Source organism: Trachypithecus francoisi, unplaced genomic scaffold, assembly GCF_009764315.1.
Source record: "Trachypithecus francoisi isolate TF-2019V2 unplaced genomic scaffold, Tfra_2.0 Lachesis_group13, whole genome shotgun sequence".
NCBI lineage: Eukaryota > Metazoa > Chordata > Mammalia > Primates > Cercopithecidae > Trachypithecus > Trachypithecus francoisi.
The window spans coordinates 45375391-45398675 of record NW_022681458.1 but is presented as its reverse complement, the minus strand read 5'-3'; the positions used below and the strand labels follow the sequence as shown (position 1 = coordinate 45398675).

The window sequence follows — 23285 nt, the reverse complement described above, 5'->3', positions numbered from 1 at the left end:
AAGATTTCCTGTTCCAAGTATCTGAGACACGTATCACTGTGTATGCTGATGAATGACAATGACAACAAGATACAAATGACAGAGAAGTCACAATTTTTTTTATCTTCAATTCATTGCAAAAGGATATGTGAGAAAAGAAACCACATGATTAGGATAACAGCTCATTTCATTCCCTGTGGAGTTTCTCAATTACTTCTTCCAGGTCTACTCTTTGTATCTGGCCATGGTATAATTGTACTAAGTGGGATGTGTATGTATCAAGGATGTTAATTAGTCACATAACTAAATATATGTCATATACCTAGGTGACCATAATGCTATTATGGTCATACTCCTGACCCCCAAAATGAGGTGCCCAGGAGGCACAGCCTTTCAGTTTTGGACATAGACCAAACTGTCCCAAGCTTGGTCAGAAATCGATTAACCACTCATTGCATTAGTCAATCTCTGAACCAAAATACACTATACTGATTGCCAGTGCGGTATCTGTGACGCTTTTAAGATGCTCTGAAACCCATTTGAAGCAAATTAATTATCTCCAAACTATCCACAGGCTTTGACAGAGCAATCTCAATGCAAAACTCAATGGAATAAGATCAGTGTTCAACAAACCGTAAACTCCCACTGCCTTCGATGATATCTGAATACTGAAATTGCTCAAGTATAAAAATCTAAATCCAGAAAATGTTTAATCATGTTTGGAAGCTGTTGTCTAATTTCAGACACAATGATTTTTTAAAAGATTTTATTAAAAACAGCCCCACTCTTCTAGTTTTGTAACTTTTCTTTCTAGAATAGTAATTGAAGTCTGTTCCAGTGCTTACTATGTGACATGGCAGACTTTGTAATCAACAATTGCTATTCTCTTTGTGACCTTCAAAGTCTTATATAGTAAATGTAGGCTTTTCTTTTATGTTCTATACTATGTTTACTGCAATGAAAACTCAAATATAATTCTAATGTGAGCAGAGTACTTAGATATTGAGGATTTTGCACACACTATTCCCTCTGCCTGCAATGCTCTTCCCTCCCTCTTCACCTATAAAACTTCTTCAGCTTGTCTCTCAGACACACCTTCTTAAGGTAAGCCTTCCAGGAATTTCCCGATCAGGACAAATCCTACTACATAGAACATGCTCTCTTGCCCCATTTTGCTCCCTCTCATACAACTATCACTCAAACAAATATAATATTTGATTGATGTCTCTCTTCTGCACCAGACCTATGAGATCAATGACGGAGTTTTTCCTCATATTTCATCTGTAGTGGTGGCACAATGCTTAGTACTTAGCAGACATTTAACGAATATTTGCTTAAATGAATAGATAGAGGGAAAGAATGCCTGATACAGAGGTACAAGCACTATCAGAGACAGCATAGGGTGAGTCTGAACAATTTCAAAGTGCTATTTGCAAAGACTGCTTTCTGAATTTCAACCTGACTACTTGCCTATTTCCAAAAATGCAAGCATCTATAACTGTGTATATACACACACACCCACACATACAGTGTTGTAAAGATTCTATGTCATGGGAGTCAGTAATTTTTTCTATGCTTTCATGACCTCATTTTTAGTAATGACTAATTACAACTGAAGTAATTTACATATCTTGGACTCTAAGAATCTCCCCAAACCACCTGAGTCCAACCACCCATATACAGTGGAGCTGTGTATTGTGAGACTGTTAGATTCTAAAATAAAATTTAAAAAAATCACAAAATTGCCATGTTGGAAATGGGCAGGTTTTCTTTCAAAAGTCCAACACCACAAGTTTCCTACAAAAGTAAATTAGATATCTGTTTCTTCAACTGAAGGCCTGACTTCTGAAGTCAACTTCTGAAGTTAAAGAAGTTGACTTCCATTGAGTGACCACATTTTTCCCAAAATATGAGCAGTACCTCTAGGCACTCACCCAAACTCAGCACTAAGAAGGAACCAGCACTAAGACCTTAAGGAAACAGTGCATTTGTGACTCCCCACTTATACTCTCTGCAGCAACAGCTCCTTGAGTTGACTGGCAGGTAAATCACCCACAGTTTAAATGGTTAAAATTCACATAAGATGCAATGCTACTCTTTCCTACCAACTGGTCACCCAGACTAAGTTTAAACCTTCCAAAATGGGGCACTTGCTACTTTGCTTCATGAATGGGTTTCCTGGAGAGTTGACTCTACAAACGGCTGTTACAAATCAAATCCTACGTTTCCACTGATTTGAATTAGGGATTCGGGTATGTCAACCTTGTAAGCTATTTCCTTTCCTATAACAGTGCCTACACTGTTATGCGTTTCCTTTTCATTGTTCCTCATAACCCTGTCAGGGCCGCACATGCAAAAATAGAAATCAAGTCCCAGCATGGATCTCACGAGGCAGCTGGCAGCGGAGGGGCACTCACCATTACAGCCGGGTTCTTCACGGTGATGCAGGGGGTCGTGGCTCGCAGGGCCCCACTAATGCCGTGGTAATATTTAAAACAGATTTTAATCTCCGCTGCAAAGCAATTGGAGAAAACAGTAATTTAAACAGTGAAACAAGTCATTTAGGAATCAGCTGTGGAAATCCGCCATCCCACCTCTCAGGGAATCCTACTCATGACTGAATGACCTCTTTTTTTCCACTCAGAGGCAACCGATTACATCAATTTCTGTTTGATATTATATGCTTCTCCGAAACTTTGTAACCTCTCAAACATATCAGAAAAATAATGCACAGAAACGTCATGTCAAAATACAAACAGTGTAGCGATAAGAATAGGACTAGCTGGCATTTATTGAGGTGCTCCACAATGTACCACAGTGTTATGTCTCACGTTCATGTTGTGAGTGAACCCTCACAGAACCTTGGGAGGCAGAAATTCCTGTCCCCATATTACAGATGAGATGTTGAGGTTTGCTGTAGGTCAGACAGATAAGAAAAGACAGAGTCAGGACTCAAACCCAAGCTGTCTGATTCCAAAGACTTCACTCATAACCTCTATCTACATTGACTGTAGCTCCCAATGGAAATAGAGGAAAAGCAGTCTAACAAAGCATGGAAGTATACTGTAGTAGATTCTCTAGTGACAGGGTCTGGAAATTTATATTATTTTAATTTTCCAAGTCATTTAAATATACCCAGTAGGCAGAGATCAAACCTACGAACAACTGATTCTATATCTCACAGCTTGTAGCAATCCACACATTTCATAAATTTTGTTCTGATACTTCCACTTTGATAGAAAGTAATACAAATGCCAATTATAGTTTTTGGAAAGCAACTACAATTCCAAAGAGCAGGAAACCAAACTGTGTTAAAGATAGACCTACAGTCACTGGAATTTCTCTGTATACAAAGCGCCTGAGTCACTGAAGTGTCACTGCGAGATGCATTTTTCCCAAGGTGTGTTCTAAATATGCAAGGATGCTGATGGGCAGGCCCTGGCGGGAGATTCTTAGGCTACGGGAGGGAGTTCCTCTCTCAGATGAGTCACCAGGACTATTAAAGTGGGGTTGCTCAACGTATTTCCCTAAGGAAGTTCATCTTCCACTGACTTTCCCAACTGCACCAAATGGCCTCCTGCAGTCTTTGGTTTCCTTATTTTAAGAGAAATATGTAATAACTGAAGAAAAATCCTCTTACAGGAATTTATATCATTACACTCTTCCTACCAATGACCAAATACTAAATCTCAAAAAAAAAAGTTGTCATGGAGTAAAAATATTGAGTCCTTCTATTATTTATGTTAATCACTATTCAATAATTCATAATTTAATAAGCATCATCAGCCAGAAGATTTTTACTACGTACCTGCCACAGCACATGGCCAGGCAGCAATGTGCCAGACAGTGCAAGGGAATCAAGGAATGGTTTCTGGTCTCGTGGGTGTTCTGTAGGGTAGCTGCTCACATGCCAATCACAGGCATGGCAAAATACAGAAGATACACAGTAAAAAGGAAGAGCACCAGGTCGAAGAGCATAGACACCGTGGAGATTAGAGAAGACATGGTGGAGTCAGAAAGGTGTCATGAAAAAAACAGGTCTAATGGATGAGCAAAATGGGGCTAGAGAGAGTTAGAGTAAAGAATGGGAAAAGCAGGGAAGCACAGATGAAGCATGCTGGGTTTAAGGAACGGGGAGATCACCTACGCAGGAATTCTACCTTTACTATTACTTTGCCTCCCTGAGTACTCTTCTGCAAATGACTTTCCTGGACACTAACACAGATTATTGGTTATTTCTGAAATAGTAATAGCTGGACAGATATGAGCAAACTTTACTCTCCCACTTGCTTTTTTCCAAGACCAATAGCATGTAGTCTGCAAGAACAAAGCTAAGTAGTGTGCACGAGGACTGTCAGAGCAGAATAAAGTGTGGTAACGTGCATGGGGATTGAATTCTTTGGACATGAGCTCATTGGTATTGCACTCTTCATGCTGGGGAAGCAACGTCGGTGGCTCTGTCTACAGGCAGCACTTCACAGATCAAATCAACAGTTAGCAAGTGAGCAGGCCATTTTTTCCACAGAGAGAAGTACATTTTTATAAGACATCTTCCCCTAACTCTGTCTCAAGTTAGGATGCCATCTGCTTTTCCTAAGGATTTAATAGTCAACTAGGTAACAGACAATGAGATAAAAAAAAATGTGACTGCTTATTTTGTTTTTGGAGAATGATGATAATCATGCCAACTTTACTAGCTGACCCATTTTGGGTGTTATTTTATTCTTTGCTATAACAAAAATCTCCAACCCAGATGACAAAGTAGAATCCCTGAAACTAAGATCAATGTATCTTAAATTGCACAAAAGCAGATTTTGTGGGCAGATCCAGTCCCCCCAAATGCTACAGAGCTGTGTGTCGCAGAAGCAAACAGCTGAGGGGATTTCCACAGATCACCCATTACAAAACCACACACACGGTCTGGTCACTAGAGAGGAAAACAGTCCTGGACAGAATGAGGAGTGGTTTGTGTGGGGATGGAAACTAGCTGGATCCTTCAGCAGGACATCAGTGAAGATTCCTGCCCCTCAAAATATCGGAATGTTCCACTCTGAGTGGGAGTTTTCATCTTCAAATGTTATTTAATGTTTCAGAACGTCACACAAGATTTTTAAAAATGGTGTAACTAAGCAACATCCCCTCTGACAAAGGGGGAGAGCAGCATTTTGATTAATGTATTTGAATATTTTGGTTATTGGAAGAGGTAATGGAAGAATACTCAGAAGGATGGAAAAGGGAAGTTGGTGCCCAGGGTCCTGGGCTTCTGTTGCAGCTACAATGTGTAACCTCTAACTGCAAGGGGAGCATTTTTTTTTTTTTTGTAAAAAGCTATTTCTGAGAAATATATACAAAGGCAGGTGGAAGTAAGCACAGGCATGATGATGGAGCATCTGATTAGGGAGGACCCCAGTGATCCACAGAGCCCAGCCCTGTTTATAAGCAGGAGAGATGGAGGACATGGACCAAAGAGCAATGAAGGAGTCCATCTATCCCAGCTGCTTTCCCCACAGCCTGATGTGGCAGGCAACGTCTCCCCCTGCTGGCCTCAAATTATGAAAAAAAATATATAAAATATATATTTGTATATACATATATTTGTATAGAAAAACATTTTAATATTTGCATATACTTATATGTCCAAATATATATGTAATATATATATCCACACACACACACACACACACACATATATATATATATCTCCACTCCTTTGGGCTATAAAAAGAAGAGTATTTTGAATCCACTAATCAAAAGCATGTTGCGTCGGAGCGCAGTGAGCCAGGAAAAGGGAAAGGCATCCTGTATGAACCTCTAAGGACCTGCTGTCGGCTGAGCCAGGTCCAGCTTCAGGAGGAAGACAGTAGAGGATGAGTGGCATCTCCTCTCTGAGGTCCCTTCCGAACAGCTGAAGCCAGTCATAGATCATGACAATATAAGGGCCCCTTTTGATAATCTTCAGGATATGTTTACTTATAGTGTTACCAAAATACAGTTTAGTACTCTGTATTTGAATGTTCTTAAAACAGAAAAGGTCCTCTATTTTCAAGTTTTTGACTTACTAATTTTCATAAATACAAATGAAGACGCGCCTCAGGGTAGCAGCATGCCTGCTCCCCTCTACCATGGGTTGGAGGGTGATCATTTGTGAGATGTCACTTTGGGCATATTCCAGGGCAAGTTGGGGAGGCAGAGGGGCTTTGAACAGTGTTTAGGAACTTAAACCTGTTCTCAACTAAAGGGGTCTCTGTAACTGTGTAATTCTGACAGGGCATTTTAAATCAATCATTCTACCACCTGTTTAAAACAAGAATACATTTCTGGTTTGTATATGAATAAAATATTTCCAGATAGATAACTTGACACTGGTTGTAGTGGTTGCCTTCAGGGTGGGAAAACTGGCAACTGGACATGAAGCTGGGGAGACATTTAATTTCAATTTTTATACTTTTTAAACATTATACTGTTTTGCATATTACCTATTCAAAAGTAGATTTTAGAAAAGCAATCTCAACTCAGCTGTATTAACCCTAGGTATTTATGTAAGATTATATTTCAAGCCCTCTCTGAAAAAAGGTTCCACAAGCCACTCCCTGCAAGAAATGGTTTTGCCTCAGACTAGGATCTCATCCATTATCTTAAATAGCTACACGATTCACTTAGGCAGTAGTTAACAGCCTGTTCCTATTTAGAGAGTCTGGATTTTCCCCAAGTTTCTAGAAGTTGAATATTTTGAAGCATAAAGATGGATGGAATATAAATGTCCTTCTTCCTTTAATCATTTCTATTTTACTTAAATGGTAGAATAACCTAAAAAATCAAGCTAATCATAACTTATTCTAGAACATGACTTTCACTGTTGCCCTATGTGTTTTCATTAAACTATTAATATTATGATTCTTATTCACAGCTTTTTTTTTTTTTTTTGAGACGGAGTCTCGCTCTGTCGCCCAGGCTGGAGTGCAGTGGCCGGATCTCAGCTCACTGCAAGCTCCGCCTCCCGGGTTTACGCCATTCTCTCGCCTCAGCCTCCCGAGTAGCTGGGACTACAGGCGCCCGCCATCTCGCCCGGCTAATTTTTTGTATATTTTAGTAGAGACGGGGTTTCACCGTGTTAGCCAGGATGGTCTCGATCTCCTGACCTCGTGATCCGCCCGTCTCGGCCTCCCAAAGTGCTGGGATTACAGGCTTGAGCCACCGCGCCCGGCCTTCACAGCTTTACTTCTCATGCTTTTGAGGAAATTTGCCCACATACCAGTGACATGCTCACTTGTCAGTTATATGTCATTGCAAGTTGTCTTCTCTTTAACAAGGGCCAATGGAGCCTGAAATGGCCAGGCTTTCCTCTGCTAAAACTGAGAAAAACAAAAGGGACAATACAATATCCATGCAGATGTGGCAGAAACCTAACAGGACTAGAGAACTAACTGGGCCTAAAATATAAAGTATGAGGATAGGGGGATGAAAAGCATTAAATCTCCATCCAAGGGGCAAAAAGACCTTTCTGATGTTGGTGGGAGGGGACTTAGGAATGGTGCAAGTTACAGAAAGGGTTCTGATAGTAAAAACAAGAGACCGAGGTCGCCCCATCTCCACCAAATAAAAAGGCACCCCTGACACATCTATTTTGGCAAGGTACCAAACTGGGTGCCACTCAGAGAAAACACTCACTCACAGTTGTCACTTGCATACTGTTTCCTAATCCTGTGTACATTTTCCAGGGTTGGGATGGGTAAGTATGTGAAATCACTATGCAATTTATACAAATATCAGTGTTTTGTCATATTCCTCAATGATCACATAACAATTCAGTACATAGCAATGTAGGATGAAGTTTAGTACTCTAAGCTGTCTCACTGATACAAGATTTAGTGAGTACCTAGAATAAGACCTAGCACAAAGGTAGTACTCAATGAATACTTCAGGATAGAAGGGGAGATAGATGGATGGATCGATAGAAGGAAGGAAGGAAGAACAAAAAGCAAATATGAATAAATGAATGACCATAACCCATAAAAGACTGTATAGAATGAAACAGACATTCTGGCATGCCAATACAACTTTTGAAACCTCTTAAATTTTAAAACTCACAAATGCATACTGCACAGATGACCCATTCAGGTTCTGTGAGCCTGAGCTCTCTTGAATATTTGACTGTCTTATGACAAGTAAGTGCAGATGAAGCTGACCCTCCTCTTGAATGCCCTGAGGGTCGTCTACCCACATTTACACTTGGTTTTGAACTTCAAATCCATTCAAGTAAGCCCTATAATGAAAGAAGTTTGGACTACCTGCCTCCTCTGGGGATTTATCCAGACAAACTAAAGCCATCTTAAATTCACAAATAGCCTACATAGTGCTCAAATCCAGGTTTTCCCTGGAACTTTAATAGATCAATTTTCAGAGATTTTTAAACCTTTGTTTGGACTTCTGGTGAGTTAAAGATAAACAAATTTCCTTTCTGCAGATGAAAACAAACATTTTTAAATACTTTGCATTTTCAGGATTGGAGGTGAAAAATATTTTAGAAGCGGTCTAATCTCTTCTCAATTTTTAAAAAAAGTTCCATGCCATCAGCTCCAGAGATTCAACCAACATTTCTTTGTGAGTCCCTTTAAGAATGCTCTAGTCAGACAATGGGTTTTAAAAATGACATCCAGCCAGGCACAGTGGCTCACGTCTGTAATCTCAGCACTTTGGGAGGCCGAGGTGGGTGGATCACTGGAGGTCAGGAGTTTGAAACCAGCCTGGCCAACATGGTGAAACCCCATCTATACTAAAAATACAAAAATTAGCCAGGCATGGTGATGCATGCCTGTAATCCCAGCTACCTGGGAGGCTGAGGCAGGAGAATCGCTTGAACCCAGGAGGTGGAGGTTGCAGTGAGCCAAGATTGTGCCACAGCACTCCAGCCTGGGAGACACAGTAAGACTTCGTCTCAAAAAACAAAATTGACATCCCAAAGACACAGACTATTTCTAGGCACTATAAATATAATTACTTCTTTTATATTGCAAGGGTAGGGATGAGTGTTTTGGGAGAGTGCTTCATTCTGATTAATGAAGAAAGACTTATTCAGAGGAGAATCTTTCTAAAATTCCTATTCATTGTCCTGAACTTTAACTTACACTACATTTCTCAGTCTTTAAAAAATGCATTACTGAATATTTCCAGTTTTACAATTATGCCCCACAATACTCCTAATTTTATGTGAGAATTAAGGTGGAAATGCTAAAATACGGAGAAAAGAAACAAAAAAAACCCAAAACTTCTTTTCTTCATTCCCAACTCCTAGCTTCAATGTCAAGCCCATTTCTATTAAATACTAGGGTGAGATGTAGAGAAATCAGTCAAGACAGAGCTATTTAACTATCACCTAATCAGCCAGCACATGATGAATCTCTAATACTTTGGGAGGGAGAAAGAAAATCAATCACAGCAAAGAGGATACTCTGTAAATGGGCTTTTTCTCACATAATATTCCAAATTATAGCAGCATGTGGTACTGACTTCTTCCCAGGGGTTCACATGAGCCTTAATATCAATCTGCACACTGCAACAGGCAATAATTACCAGCAGCCTTCAGCATTTTGGAGTGATTTTGCTAAAATCACTCCAAAGGAAGTGATTTTACCTTTTCCCCTGAAGTTCAGTTGGCAATATTTCTCAGCTAGATCAGCCTTTTAAACACCAGGATCCTTTCAAAGGAGGAATCACATTGAAAGTAAAACCAGCTACTTCCCATTCCATTTTCCCACATTCTTTTATCACTTATTTCTTCATTACTTAGATAGTCGTGCCAGCTGGGGCAATGTTGGAACGTTACGTAGACATAGGTCAGAAAAACAAATCATCCGTAATTCCACCTGCCAGAAACCATCCTCATTCACATGTTGGCAAGTTTTCTTCCAAACTATTTCCTATATGCTGTGCTATTAGCTAGGATTCTGCTAAATGTACCTACTTCCCCTTTCCGACCTTCCTTCCTCTCTGCTTTTTGTGAGCATTTTCCCTTAAAAACGACATTTCTTTTAAGGTTTAAGAGAGAATCCAGTCAGAAAATTGGACTATGAAAAGAAGACGTTCCTTACGGGACAGAAGCAGGATTAGAGAAAGTTCTAGAGTGCTGATTTACTAGTAAGGATGGTGAAAGAAATTATTTCACGCCTTTAATGGCAATCCAAAGTAATAGACATTAATCTTTTAAGATAACTGTGTATTAGAGAAGTTTGATATGCTTCAATAAAGATATGCTTGCGGCAGGTTTCCATTTAATCAAATCTTTAATGTTCACATTTAGTAAGTGCTATCTTTAAGTACTAGTACCTACACATTCTCTTTTATATTAAATCTTTTGCATATACTAATCTTAAGGCTCACTCAGAGCTCAACAACTCAGAAAAAGTTTAAAGACCATTTTTTTCTACATTAAAGAAAAATGGCTAGGCACAGTGGCTCACGCGTGTAATCCCAGCACTTTGGGAGGCTGAGACGGGCGGATCACCTGAGGTCGGGAGTTCAAGACCAGCCTTACCAACATGGAGAAACCCTGTCTCTACTAAAGATACAAAATTAGCTGGGCATGGTGGTGCATGCCTGTAATCCCAGCTACTCTGGAGGCTGAGGGAGGAGAATTGCTTGAACCCAGGAGGCGGAGGTTGCAATGAGCCAAGATCACGCCATTGCACTCCAGCCTGGGCAACAAGAGTGAAACTCTGTCTCAAAAAAAAAAAAAAAAAAAAAAAAAAAAAAAAAACCAGAAAGAAAGCAAAATAAATTCTATAAATGTAGAAGTTAACCTGGACCAACTAGTAAATCATTTATTCCTTCATTCTTCTATATATTCCACAAAAATGTATTGAGTATTTACTATTTTTTTCAGTAAAATTGGTGACAACCATAAATAACACCATCACCCAACATAAAAAGGGACAAGATATTTTTGTGAACCAGGCACTATATATCAGCATTTGAATTTACAAATGACTATAACACTGAATTAATTAGGTAATAGTTGAGTTATCTGCAGTCAATGTCTGATTTTCTAGTAAGGTGACCTCAATGGCAGTGAGCCCCAGTCTATTTCATCAACACTTTGAAAAGACTGGGGTCCAAACACGAAGTTACTCTGCTGTTGGCAAAAATTATAATGAGGTATTTCAAAGGCAAGTCATGTTATTAATTTAAATCTTGAATTATTCTTTCTGAAATTAATATGAATAAATATTAATTATAGATATAAAGGGTATACAAAATGTGTAAAGTACTAATTATATATAATTTATATACCATACATTCATAATGTACATGTAAAATATAAAATATACTATACATATTTACGTATATATACACATATATGTATGTACCTGTAATATTTATTTGTATATGTAAATATGTATGTTTGTGTGTGTGTGTATATACATATACACACATGCACATATTACATAGTTGTCCCTTGATATCCATGGGGGATTCATCCCAAGACCCCCATGGGATACCAAAATCCACAGATGCTCAAGTTCCTTATATAAAGTGTCAGGGTATACACATATAACCTGTGTACATCCTCTCAAATACTTTAAATTATCTCTAGATAACTTAAAACACCTAATACAATATACAATATAAAAGTTACGCAAATAATTGTTACCCTATAATGTTTAGGGAATGATAAGAAAAAACATCTGTACTTGTTCAGTATAGATACCGTGACTTTTTTTTCCTGAATATTTTTGATCCACAGTTGGTTGAATCTGTAGACGTGAAATCCACGGGTATGGACGGCTAACTGTATATTGAAACATACACAGTTTTTTCAAAATATGTGAACATTCTTTACTGAGCATTTTCTAAAACAATATATTTTCCATCACGGCATAAATATGTAAATTCAAACCAAAGAATTTCAAAATAACATTCAAAAAGACTCCGTAGAACTCTGCATACTTATGCAATGTTCAATAATAAGTTTATATTTCACACTCAGCTACTTACGTTCCATGAAATAGGGCCCAGGCTCAATTCTCCATACAATTTGCCCTTTTTGTGTTCCAGTCACACCCCTGTTTTTAGAATCCCAGAAGTTGGCTGGAGAATTCTCATCTGGAAAAACCAAAGAAACGTTTTTCAGCTTAATTATAACCTGTCTCTCCTTAGCAGGAAGATTAACATACATTCTAAAATAAATGGAAAAAAGATAAATGAGAAAATATAATGCATTTTATTCTTAATGACTACCTCCCAGCAGAGTATTACTCGAGTTTCTATGCTTGCATTTATGTGGGAGAAAGGGGGCTGGGTGGAAAGAAGATGGCATCTCTGGGCTTGGCCAAGGTGGTCAATGTTGCCAAAAGACAAAACTGCAAAGAACAAAGGGTACAACTGCTACAACTTTAGCTATGAGCTGATTTATAACAAACGGGTTGGGTGTGCTCCCATTTGTAGAACCCTTTTATAAAAAGGAAAGGAAGAACAGATCTAGGAGAATATAACGGAATTCAAGATGGGATGAACAAAAGGAATGTTAAGCTATGAAAGTGAGTCAAGATACAGCACAGCTTTGCCAGGAACAGTGTTCAGGGAACACAAACCAATTTCATCATATCTGCCAGGACAGTCCTTTGCAAACGACCAAAGGCATAGACCTTGAGACAAGATAAGAAAAAAAAAAGAGTCTCTATAGGCTTTCATGTGGAAGAAGAATAGAAAGAACAGTGATCCCCCAAACAGGCCTGAAAGCAACATTTTCCAAGCTTTCTGACCTCATGGCACAAAGAAAATGGTAATATTTGTATGGCACACTAGATTCAACGGAAGCCATGCTTACAATTTAATATGACAGGCAGGGATGCTCTGGCTTCCTCAGGCTCTGCCCCCAGCACCCTGAAGACTGGGGGTTCATGTTCTGTAATTTGCTCACATTACACTAGTTTGAAGCTCTGTCTTAGTGGTCTAGAATAGGAAATGAAACTAGAAAACACGAAAAGGAGACCAATGGAGTTTTATAGGCACATTAAAAAGTATATAGTGATCCTGGCTCTTAATGCCAGATGTACCTCATTTGTTTCCCCAAATCCCTTTCCAAGGAGGAAGGATCAAGGTTGCGCTTTACTTTAACTGAGAGTTGGAATAAAGCAGACGGGGTGAAGTAAGAGCTACACTAAAAAAGGAAAGATGGAGAAAGTTCCAAGCCCAAAGGAATAGTCCTGAGGAGAAAAACCTGTCTTCTTTTAAGCCTGAAAGAAACAGAAAATGGGTCAAATCAAGGGGTCAGAGGGATTTCTGTCTTTTCTGTGGTTGCCCTATTAGTTTCATCATATTGAAAAGCCAAAGAACTTCGGGAGGGATGGTCCTTTCATGCATTTGAATTGAGCACTTTATAAGTCAAAGGTTCTTTATTGTGAAAGGCCAAGCAGCAGCCACTATTCTTTGTAAGAATGGAAAGACATAACCCATTCATGGCATCATATCCTCTTCTAGACAAACAATGTGAGCAAACAATTCCATTTCATCACAGAAATGTAACCAAGATGCTGATATTTAGATGGTACTCAGGCAATCACTTAAAAATCACTGGATTTGAAAGATATCACATGGCTCCTCGGGGCAGAGATCACGCCACTGCACTCTAGCCTGGGTGACAGAGCAAGACTGTGTCTCCAAAAACAAAAACCAAACAAACAAAAAATTCAATTTCTGTTTGGTGACTTTTTTTTTTTTTTTTGAGATGGAGTCTCATTCTGTCATCCAGGCTGGAGAGCAGTGGCGCTATCTCAGTTCACTGCAACTTCTACCTCCCGGGTTCAAACAATTCTCCCGCCTCAGCCTCCAGAGTAGCTGGGATTACAGGTGCCTGCCATCATGTCCAGCTAATTTTTTCACTTTTTGTGTTTTCAGTAGAGACAAGATTTCACCATGTTGGCCAGGCTGGTCTCGAATTCCTGACCTTGTGATCCACCTGCCTCGGCCTCCAGAAGTGCTGGGATTACAGGTATGAGCCACCATGCCTGGCTAATATTTGTATTTTTCAAAATACAAAATAGAAAATAGAGATGGGGTTTCGCCATGTTGGCCAGGCTGGTCTCGGACTCCTGACCTCAGGTGATCTGCCTGCCTCAACCTCCGAAACTGCTGGGATTACAGGCATGAGGCACCACGCTCGGCCTGGTGAAATCTGTGATATTTAAAGAAATAAAAGTTAGCCCTTTGAAGCCAAGTGGCTAAATTGTATCACGGGTATTCAAGTTCACACAGAACACAAATGTTCCATATTTGACAAAAAAATGGGTCAGAAGCAGAATGAGCTGACCCTGAGCAGAAGCTGGATGGGGCTGTTTTGATTGCAGAAAACAAGTCCAAATGCCACGGCCAGTGACCATCCTTTGGCCTTCATAAGGAAGAAAAGCTGCTGCGTTATTCTCTGCCAACCATGGTGCTTGTCAAGTACTATTCTGATTATTCTAAATGGAAATTTTTCTTTGATGAGATCATATTCCTGATAATTCATTATCCTTGACAGATACAAACATTTCTGCCATTGAGTGGCAGCAACCCTTAATTGCAAATATGAATCCTGAGAAATAAACAAGTTTAGGGACACAGAGTTCACATTACTGTGAAATGCCTACTACAATCTCTACAACTGCTACTGCTCCTACTGTGGCTAGCAGAGCCATGGCCAGCCTTGGCTCATCATACTAAGAAATGCCTAGAATGACTCATTCCTTTTCTTTGTTCCAAGAAGATCTATTTTAATTAATCCTTTAAATTTTTTGTTCACACCTTTGTTTAGGTTGCAGTCAATTTTGGCCTAGCCTGAGAATCTTTTTAGAGTGGTAGCATTTTCTCTGCTCAGATCTATTGTTCATGGATTTTTTGTATACGCCAACATATTTTTTTCCTATATTCAATGAACTATTTTTTTTATCCTCATTAGTACCTGTATGAGGTGATTTGGTTTTTTTCAAAACACCCCCATCGCAAAGTAAGAACAATAGCTGGCCCAGGTGCAGTGGGTCATGTCTGTCATCCCAACAGTTCAGTAGGACAAGATAGGAGGACTGCTTGAGGCCAGGAGTTTGAGACCAGCCTGGGCAATATAGCAAGACCCTGTCTCTAACATAAAAAAAAAATTTTTTTTTAATTAGCTGGGTATGGTGGCATGCACCTGTAGTCCTAGTTACTCAGGAGGCTGAGATGGGGGTGTCCCTTGAGCCCAGGAGTTTGAGGCTGCAGTGAGCCATGATTGCACCACTGCACTTTAGCCTAGATGACAGAGCAAGACCCTGTCTCAAAAAAAAGAACAATAACTGAATATAAATAAGTATATCAAAGAAACAATTCTGAATCCCCCACATGTGTAATACAGAAGTAATTATAAATTTATTTCTTCCTTTAACCAAGTAAAGGTTCCGACAAATCATCGAATGCCACTGGTCTTTAAAACCAAGATACACTTGGCCACTTACCTTTCTCGTTTCTCTTAACTATTCCAAATCTGTCTCTGTCCTCACATCCCCTACCTAATTTCCACCCTCATTGGAACTCTGTATGAACTCTGTGTCCCTAAACTCGTGCATTCTGTGGCATCTATAGAGGACATTAGGCCTTATCTCCCTTGATTTCTCCACCTTCCTACTACTATCTCCTCTGTATCTGTGCCTACTTCTTGCCTTTTTTTCTACTCCCCCTTACAGTGGTGCCTGCGGCCCCCTCCTCTCCACCAGTCACTTTCTCTCATCTTAATATTTAACCTTTTCCTCTAGAGGGACCTTCCACTCAGCCTAGAAACCTGCCAGCTTCCATGAGGCATACTCTTGTGCTTTTGTCTTTGCCCTTTGACCATTATCTTCCTTGCCTTCTTTCCCATCCTCATTCCTATTTCCTCTCCTACGAGGATTAAAGTGTCTGTTTTTCTGTTACAACACAGTCTCTATTACAGGAGTATATATTCTAGATTCTTAGGTCACTTCCTAGTGGAAATATAATTACAAAGAAAGAAACATTGGAGATGTTAATACATATATACCCAAATACCTTCTAAATCTAATTTTGTTTGGTAGGGTTTATATTAAGCTTATCCCTTCATGTCTCACAACTTCTTCATTCTCTTACAAGTCTAGTTGGCTACACATTTTCTCTATATAGAAAAGTGAAGTGTGTGTGCGTGTGTGTGTGTGCACACGTGCACACAGTCTCAAGTGGTCTTCCCACCTTGGCCTCCCAAAGCACTGGGATAACAGATGTGAGCCACCATGCCTGAACATGATACTTATCCAAAGTGATTTCATTTATTATTATTATTATTTTTTTTTTTTTTTTGGCCTTTCTTCAATTTTATTTTTTTATTATAATTTTGTTTTTTTTTTTTGTTTTTTTTTTTTTTTGTTTTTTTGTTTTTTAAGATCTTTGAGAAATCTTTTTTTTTTTTTTTTTTTATTATACTTTAAGTTCTAGGGTACATGTGCATGACGTTTATATCATGTATAACTCCCCAATGCAATCCCTCCCTCCTCCCCCCTCCCCATGATAGGCCCCAGTGTGTGATGTTCCCCTTCCCGAGTCCAAGTGATCTCATTGTTCAGTTCCCACCTATGAGTGAGAACATGCGGTGTTTGGTTTTCTCTTCTTGTGATAGTTTGCTAAGAATGATGGATTCCAGCTGCATCCATGTCCCTACAAAGGACGCAAACTCATCCTTTTTGATGGCTGCATAGTATTCCATGGTGTATATGTGCCACATTTTCTTAATCCAGTCTGTCACAGATGGACATTTGGGTTGATTCCAAGTCTTTGCTATTGTGAATAGTGCCGCAATAAACATACGTGTGCATGTGTTTTTGTAGTAGAGTAATTTATAATCCTTTGGGTATATACCCAGTAGTGGGATGGCTGGGTCATATGGTACATCTAGTTCTAGATCCTTGAGGAATCGCCATACTGTTTTCCATAATGGTTGAACTAGTTTACGATCCCACCAACAGTGTAAAAGTGTTCCTATTTCTCCACATCCTCTCCAACACCTGTTGTTTCCTGACTTCTTAATGATTGCCATTCTAACTGGTGTGAGATGGTATCTCATTGTGGTTTTGATTTGCATTTCTCTGATGGCGAGTGATGATGAGCATTTTTTCATGTGTCTGTTGGCTGTATGGATGTCTTCTTTTGAGAAATGTCTGTTCATATCCTTTGCCCACTTTTTGATGGGGTTGTTTGTTTTTTTCTTGTATATTTGTTTGAGTTCTTTGTAGATTCTGGATATTAGCCCTTTGTCAGATGAGTAGGTTGCAAAAATTTTCTCCCATTCTGTAGGTTGCCTGTTCACTCTGATGGTAGTTTCTTTTGCTGTGCAAAAGCTCTTTAGTTTAATTAGATCCCATGTGTCAATTTTGGCTTTTGCTGCCGTTGCTTTTGGTGTTTTAGACATGAAGTCCTTGCCCATGCCTATGTCCTGAATGGTACTACCTAGATTTTCTTCTAGGGTTTTTATGGTATTAGGTCTAACATTTAAGTCTCTGATCCATCTTGAATTAATTTTCGTATAAGGGGTAAGGAAAGGATCCAGTTTCAGCTTTCTACTTATGGCTAGCCAATTTTCCCAGCACCATTTATTAAATAGGGAATCCTTTCCCCATTTCTTGTTTCTCTCAGGTTTGTCAAAGATCAGATGGCTGTAGATGTGTGGTATTATTTCTGAGGACTCTGTTCTGTTCCATTGGTCTATATCTCTGTTGTGGTACCAGTACCATGCTGTTTTGGTTACTGTAGCCTTGTAGTATAGTTTGAAGTCAGGTAGCGTGACGCCTCCAGCTTTGTCCTTTTGACTTAGGATTGTCTTGGCAATGCGGGCTCTTTTTGGTTCCATATGAACTTTAAAGCCGTTTTTTCCAATTCTGTGAAGAAACTCATTGGTAGCTTGATGGGGATGGCATTGAATCTATAAATCACCTTGGGCAGTATGGCCATTTTCATGATATTGATTCTTCCTATCCATGAGCATGGTATGTTCTTCCATTGTTTGTGTCCTCTTTGATTTCACTGAGCAGTGGTTTGTAGTTCTCCTTGAAGAGGTCCTTTACATCCCTTGTAAGCTGGATTCCTAGGTATTTTATTCTCTTTGAAGCAATTGTGAATGGAAGTTGATTCCTGATTTGGCTCTGTGCTTGTCTGTTACTGGTATATAAGAATGCTTGTGATTTTTGCACATTAATTTTGTATCCTGAGACTTTGCTGAAGTTGCTTATCAGCTTAAGGAGATTTTGGGCTGAGACAATGGGGTTTTCTAAATATACAATCATGTCATCTGCAAACAGGGACAATTTGACTTCTTCTTTTCCTAACTGGATACCCTTGATTTCTTTCTCTTGCCTGATTGCCCTAGCCAGAACTTCCAACACGATGTTGAATAGGAGTGGTGAGAGAGGGCATTCCTGTCTTGTGCCAGTTTTCAAAGGGAATTTTTCCAGTTTTTGCCCATTCAGTATGATATTAGCTGTGGGTTTGTCATAAATAGCTCTTATTATTTTGAGGTACGTTCCATCAATACCGAATTTATTGAGCGTTTTTAGCATAAAGGGCTGTTGAATTTTGTCAAAAGCCTTTTCTGCATCTATTGAGATAATCATGTGGTTCTTGTCTTTGGTTCTGTTTATATGCTGGATTACGTTTATTGATTTGCGAATGTTGAACCAGCCTTGCATCCCAGGGATGAAGCCCACTTGATCATGGTGGATAAGCTTTTTGATGTGCTGCTGAATCCGGTTTGCCAGTATTTTATTGAGAATTTTTGCATCGATGTTCATCAGGGATATTGGTCTAAAATTCTCTTTTTTTGTTGTGTCTCTGCCAGGCTTGGTATCAGGATGATGTTGGCCTCATAAAAAGAGTTGGGGAGGATTCCCTCTTTTTCTATTGATTGAAATAGTTTCAGAAGGAATGGTACCAGCTCCTCCTTGTACCTCTGGTAGAATTCAGCTGTGAATCCATCTGGTCCTGGACTTTTTTGGTGGGTAGGCTATTAATTGTTGCCTCAATTTCAGAGCCTGCTATTGGTCTATTCAGGGATTCAACTTCTTCCTGGTTTAGTCTTGGGAGAGTGTAAGTGTCCAGGAAATTATCCATTTCTTCTAGATTTTCTAGTTGATTTGCGTAGAGGCATTTATAGTATTCTCTGATGGTTGTTTGTATGATTTCATTTATTATTATTATTTTAAATTACAACTTAGGGCTACTCCAATTAATTCTGTTACTAACACTGGAATTACTTATGTTAATTCTGCTTCTTCAAGGGAGAAACAAAGTGTTTGGACCGAGGAGATAAAAGAGTAGAAATAAAAGATTACAACACACAACCCTCTTCTACTAACTATATAATGACTCAGAGAAATTTCTCAGAGCTTGTTAATGAGGTGAGAAATGGGCCCCTTTTCCTTCATTAAAACATCAGTAACATTATTAAAACATAAAGGTAACATTATTTTTAGGAAGAACACCTAGGGGTCTTAAACAGAATCTGTATATAAGCAGACTTACCAACATCTCCTGCACATTCACTGTCACAGCCTCACGGGTTACCTTCTCTTTTAGCTACCTGATCCTCCAGGGCAAAGAATGCCCAACTTCATTGCTCACAATGAATGAGGGGGTGGGTGGTGCTTCTTTAAAATGCTAATTCCTGCATGGTGGCTCATGCTTATAATCCCAGCACTTTGGGAGGCCGAGGCAGGCAGATCACTTGAGGTCAGGAGTTTGAGACCAGCCTGACCAACGTGGTGAAACACCGACTCTACTAAAAATACAAAAATTAGCTGGGCGTAGACGCGCATGCCTGTAATTCCAGCTATAAGGGAGGCTGAGGCGGGAGAATTGCTTGAACCTGGGAGGCAGAGGTTACAGTAAGCCGAGACTGTGCCACTGCACTCCGGCCTGGGCAAGAGGGCAAGACTTCATCTCAAAAAAATAAACAAACAAAATGCTAATTCTTGTGCTGCTCTTCCAGAGATTTTGAATTTAGTAGGTTTGAGTCTGAGCTCAGGAATCTGAATTTTAGCAAGCACCCCAACCAGATGATTCAGATGCAAGTACCACATAAAGACCACATTTTGAAAAATTCTGTTCCATGGTTATTTCCAGGGAAATTGAGCAATCACAGCAATGCTGTGGACCATGCATATGTCTTTGACTGTTGTCCCTCTCATTTGTTACCTTGTTCATTCAGTCATTCATTTAACAGGTATTTATTGACTGACTACTATGAAGATCATAAGCATCTACTTCCTGCCATAAGGAGCTGACAGGATAGTGCTGGGAGACCGGCACATAGATATACTGCAATGCAAAAATTACTATGGTAAAGGTAACCATGTTTTGTTAAAAGAGGAAAAAAGAGGAGGAATGATTAGTCATCCTGGTATCTGCGTGTGATTCATATGGTTCTGAGCTGCTGGGTTTAAAGTGTCTTTGGAAAGGGTTTACGGAGATCTCCTTTGAGAAGTCTACAAATCTAAGCCAGACATTGTTTCCTCAGCCTTTCCCTAGACATATATATTTCTTTACCTTCCACAGTTCTCATTTTTGGTTCTATGAATGGTCATCAGAAACAACAAAGGAGTGGCCATATTTAAAGCTGAATTCAGAGGTTAATGTTACCATTTTTGCTTGGGCCCCACAAGACTATCCTTTTCTTCCCTGGAAAAGTTGATAATTATATTAACCTACAATGTAATTATAAAGAGTAATCTTTTAAAAAACTAATTCCTTTTTTTAAAAAATGACACACAAAGCTAAACTAATGTAAACATAAAAACTTTAATTTTTTTTCAAGTTCTTTCTTCCCCATAATATTCCACACACAGAGATGGGTGTGAAAATTATTTTTAAAAGATTAATTTTTTTCCTGTACATGATTCTTGGATTTCCAGAAAATTATCCTTTTAAGATAACAAGAGAATATATAGGAAACATGACCAGACATATCAGACATATCCAAACATATTCTAGATTTGGAAACATTTTTAAGTCTATATTAAATATCTCCAAAACCTCCATACGGTACTAGAAATAAAATAGAAACAAAAAAAAAGTATCCAAAGCACTTACCCTCCTACCAATCAACCCAGGGGAGTTGAAAATAGAGGAGAAATTTTTTGAGGAAGATGCCATGTGACCGATTGTGCCAGAGAGAAGAAAAATAATACTTTTGAATTTTATTTTGCTTTAAAGTAATTCCATCTCCTCTCTATATTTTCTTTAAAAATGGCATAAATTCTAAATTGATTTTCAATTACCTTTTGTGTATAAATTGAAAACAACTGTGTCCTGAGATTGGAACCATAAAGATGCCTGATCTTATTCTGGGTACACTCGGGAATTAGATGTCTGTCTGGAATTTGGGATTGGAGAGCAATACTAAGCTAGGAGTTGAATCAAAATAATCATTCTAGACCTGGGCAAAGAACACCCCTTCAGAGCGACTGCTTGACTGTTAAAATGGTACATATTTACCAGCACGTACCAGGCCAGTTACTGGAATCCCAGAGCAACACTGAGAAGAAAACTGATGGCGACTTTGACAGCTGAGCTATACTGTGGAAAGGGGTGGGTCTTCACCACTGAATGTAGCAAATCAAGCACCAATTTTATTAAGTGCTAGGATAATTCACTGGCAAACTTCCTTATGAATCTGCAAACTTAGCATTAGTTTTTAACACAATCTCCCTAGATGCCCAATTCTTTACATTAAATCTCTGCATGGAGAAAAGAGCGTGTCTGACATGTTCAGAGATTACAATCATGGCACCACCAGGCCACCTGCTAAGAGGGCACCTACTGGTGACTACGGCTTTGAAACCACTTGAATGGCACCAGAATGACTTGCTGAGAACAATGTGCCCGAGACTGCAGAAATGGGCACCCGGACATTACAGGGCAGGAAAAAACAACACGTGCTGAGAAGAGCCAATGACAAGACTGCAAAGTCTGGCCTTGGGAATATCTGTGCACTGAAAGTTGTGCAAGACACTATCTCTGACATGGGCCTCATCACCACCCTGGAAGGGAATGCTGGCAGGGTGGAGAGGTACGGGGCATATTGTTGAACTCACATCATGCACTACCAAGTTTGAGAGAGATGTTTTATTGTTGTATCCTCTATAGCAGGGTATCACAAGCAGGGAGTGGGGCCCAACTGGAGAACGTGAAATATTTCACTAGATCCAAACTGGGTGACATATAGTCAAGTCTGAACCACACCCCTGAGGGGTCACCTGCACACTCACACCTCTAGATGTACTAGTCAAAGGGAGGAGGCTCTGCTAAGCAACTTCCTAGATAAAAACAATTGGTCCCAAACTATTTGATTAAACACTCATTTGAAAAGGAAAAAAAATTACTGACACCCCAGTGAGAAGAAACACTTGGACCCATTTCAGTAAATCCCTCCCAAGAGTTACAGTCATGGCCCAGTATATCAGATAACAAGGAGCAGTTCAGAAATGGCTTACAAGAGAATCAATTTCAAACACAGGTTGCACTGGCATATAGAAACATGTCTCTCTTCTGTTCAGTGGCTCCCTGTTTTTCTCAGAGTGAAATCCAAAGTGCTGATGATGGCTTCCAGTGCCCACAGGACATGGCCAACCACTCCCTCCAAGTACAGCTCTGACCTCACCCTTTCCTGCTTTCCCTGCCTCCCTCCTTACTCCCTTCCAGCCACACTGACCTCCCTAATGTCCCCAAAAGTGTGCTCAGGATTCGGCCCCAGGTACTTTGCTCTGGCCATCATATTCACCTGGAACTTTCCCCCAGATACCCTTATGGCTCAATTTCTCCCTTCAATTTTGTAGCTCATACGTCACCTTCTCAATGCGGCCTACTCTGACTGCTTCATTTTGAAATGCAAGTCTTCCTCCAGCATTCCTGGACTATCTTACTCTGCTCAATTTCCTTTCCATAATCCTTGTCACCTTCTCACATACTCTATAAGAATCTAGTTACACATTTTAATACATTGTCTGTCTTCCTCTCTTGAATGTAAACTCCAAGAGGTCAAGGAATTTTGTCTATTCTGTTTACTGATGTATCCCAAGTGCCTAGAACAAAACCTGACACATAGTAGGTGCTCACATTTGGTTGAATGAAAGATATTGATAGCGACAAGAGGCAGATAAATGCCTAGGTAGACAGGGGTGAGTCCCTGGTGAAATGCCACCTTCAAGCCAAAAACAGCCTGAAGGCTGAAAGACCAGGCTGCTGGTTCTGGATGAAAGCTGTGATCCAGGGTGAGAACCTCTGTTCGTGTTTGCTCACCCTTT

At 39.6% G+C, this 23285-nt stretch overlaps 1 protein-coding gene across 2 annotated transcripts in view; it reads right to left on the bottom strand.

Moving 5' to 3' along the window:
• HECW2 (HECT, C2 and WW domain containing E3 ubiquitin protein ligase 2) overlaps nucleotides 1-23285 on the bottom strand; it is a 389957-nt gene that overhangs the window by 134045 nt on the left and 232627 nt on the right. For both annotated transcript variants that reach the window (XM_033230785.1, XM_033230786.1), the window contains 2 exons: nucleotides 11971-12078; nucleotides 2397-2491 (listed from right to left, as the gene is read on the bottom strand). In XM_033230785.1, the coding sequence (XP_033086676.1) occupies nucleotides 2397-2491; nucleotides 11971-12078 (203 nt within the window). The remainder of the gene's footprint in view (nucleotides 1-2396; nucleotides 2492-11970; nucleotides 12079-23285) is intronic.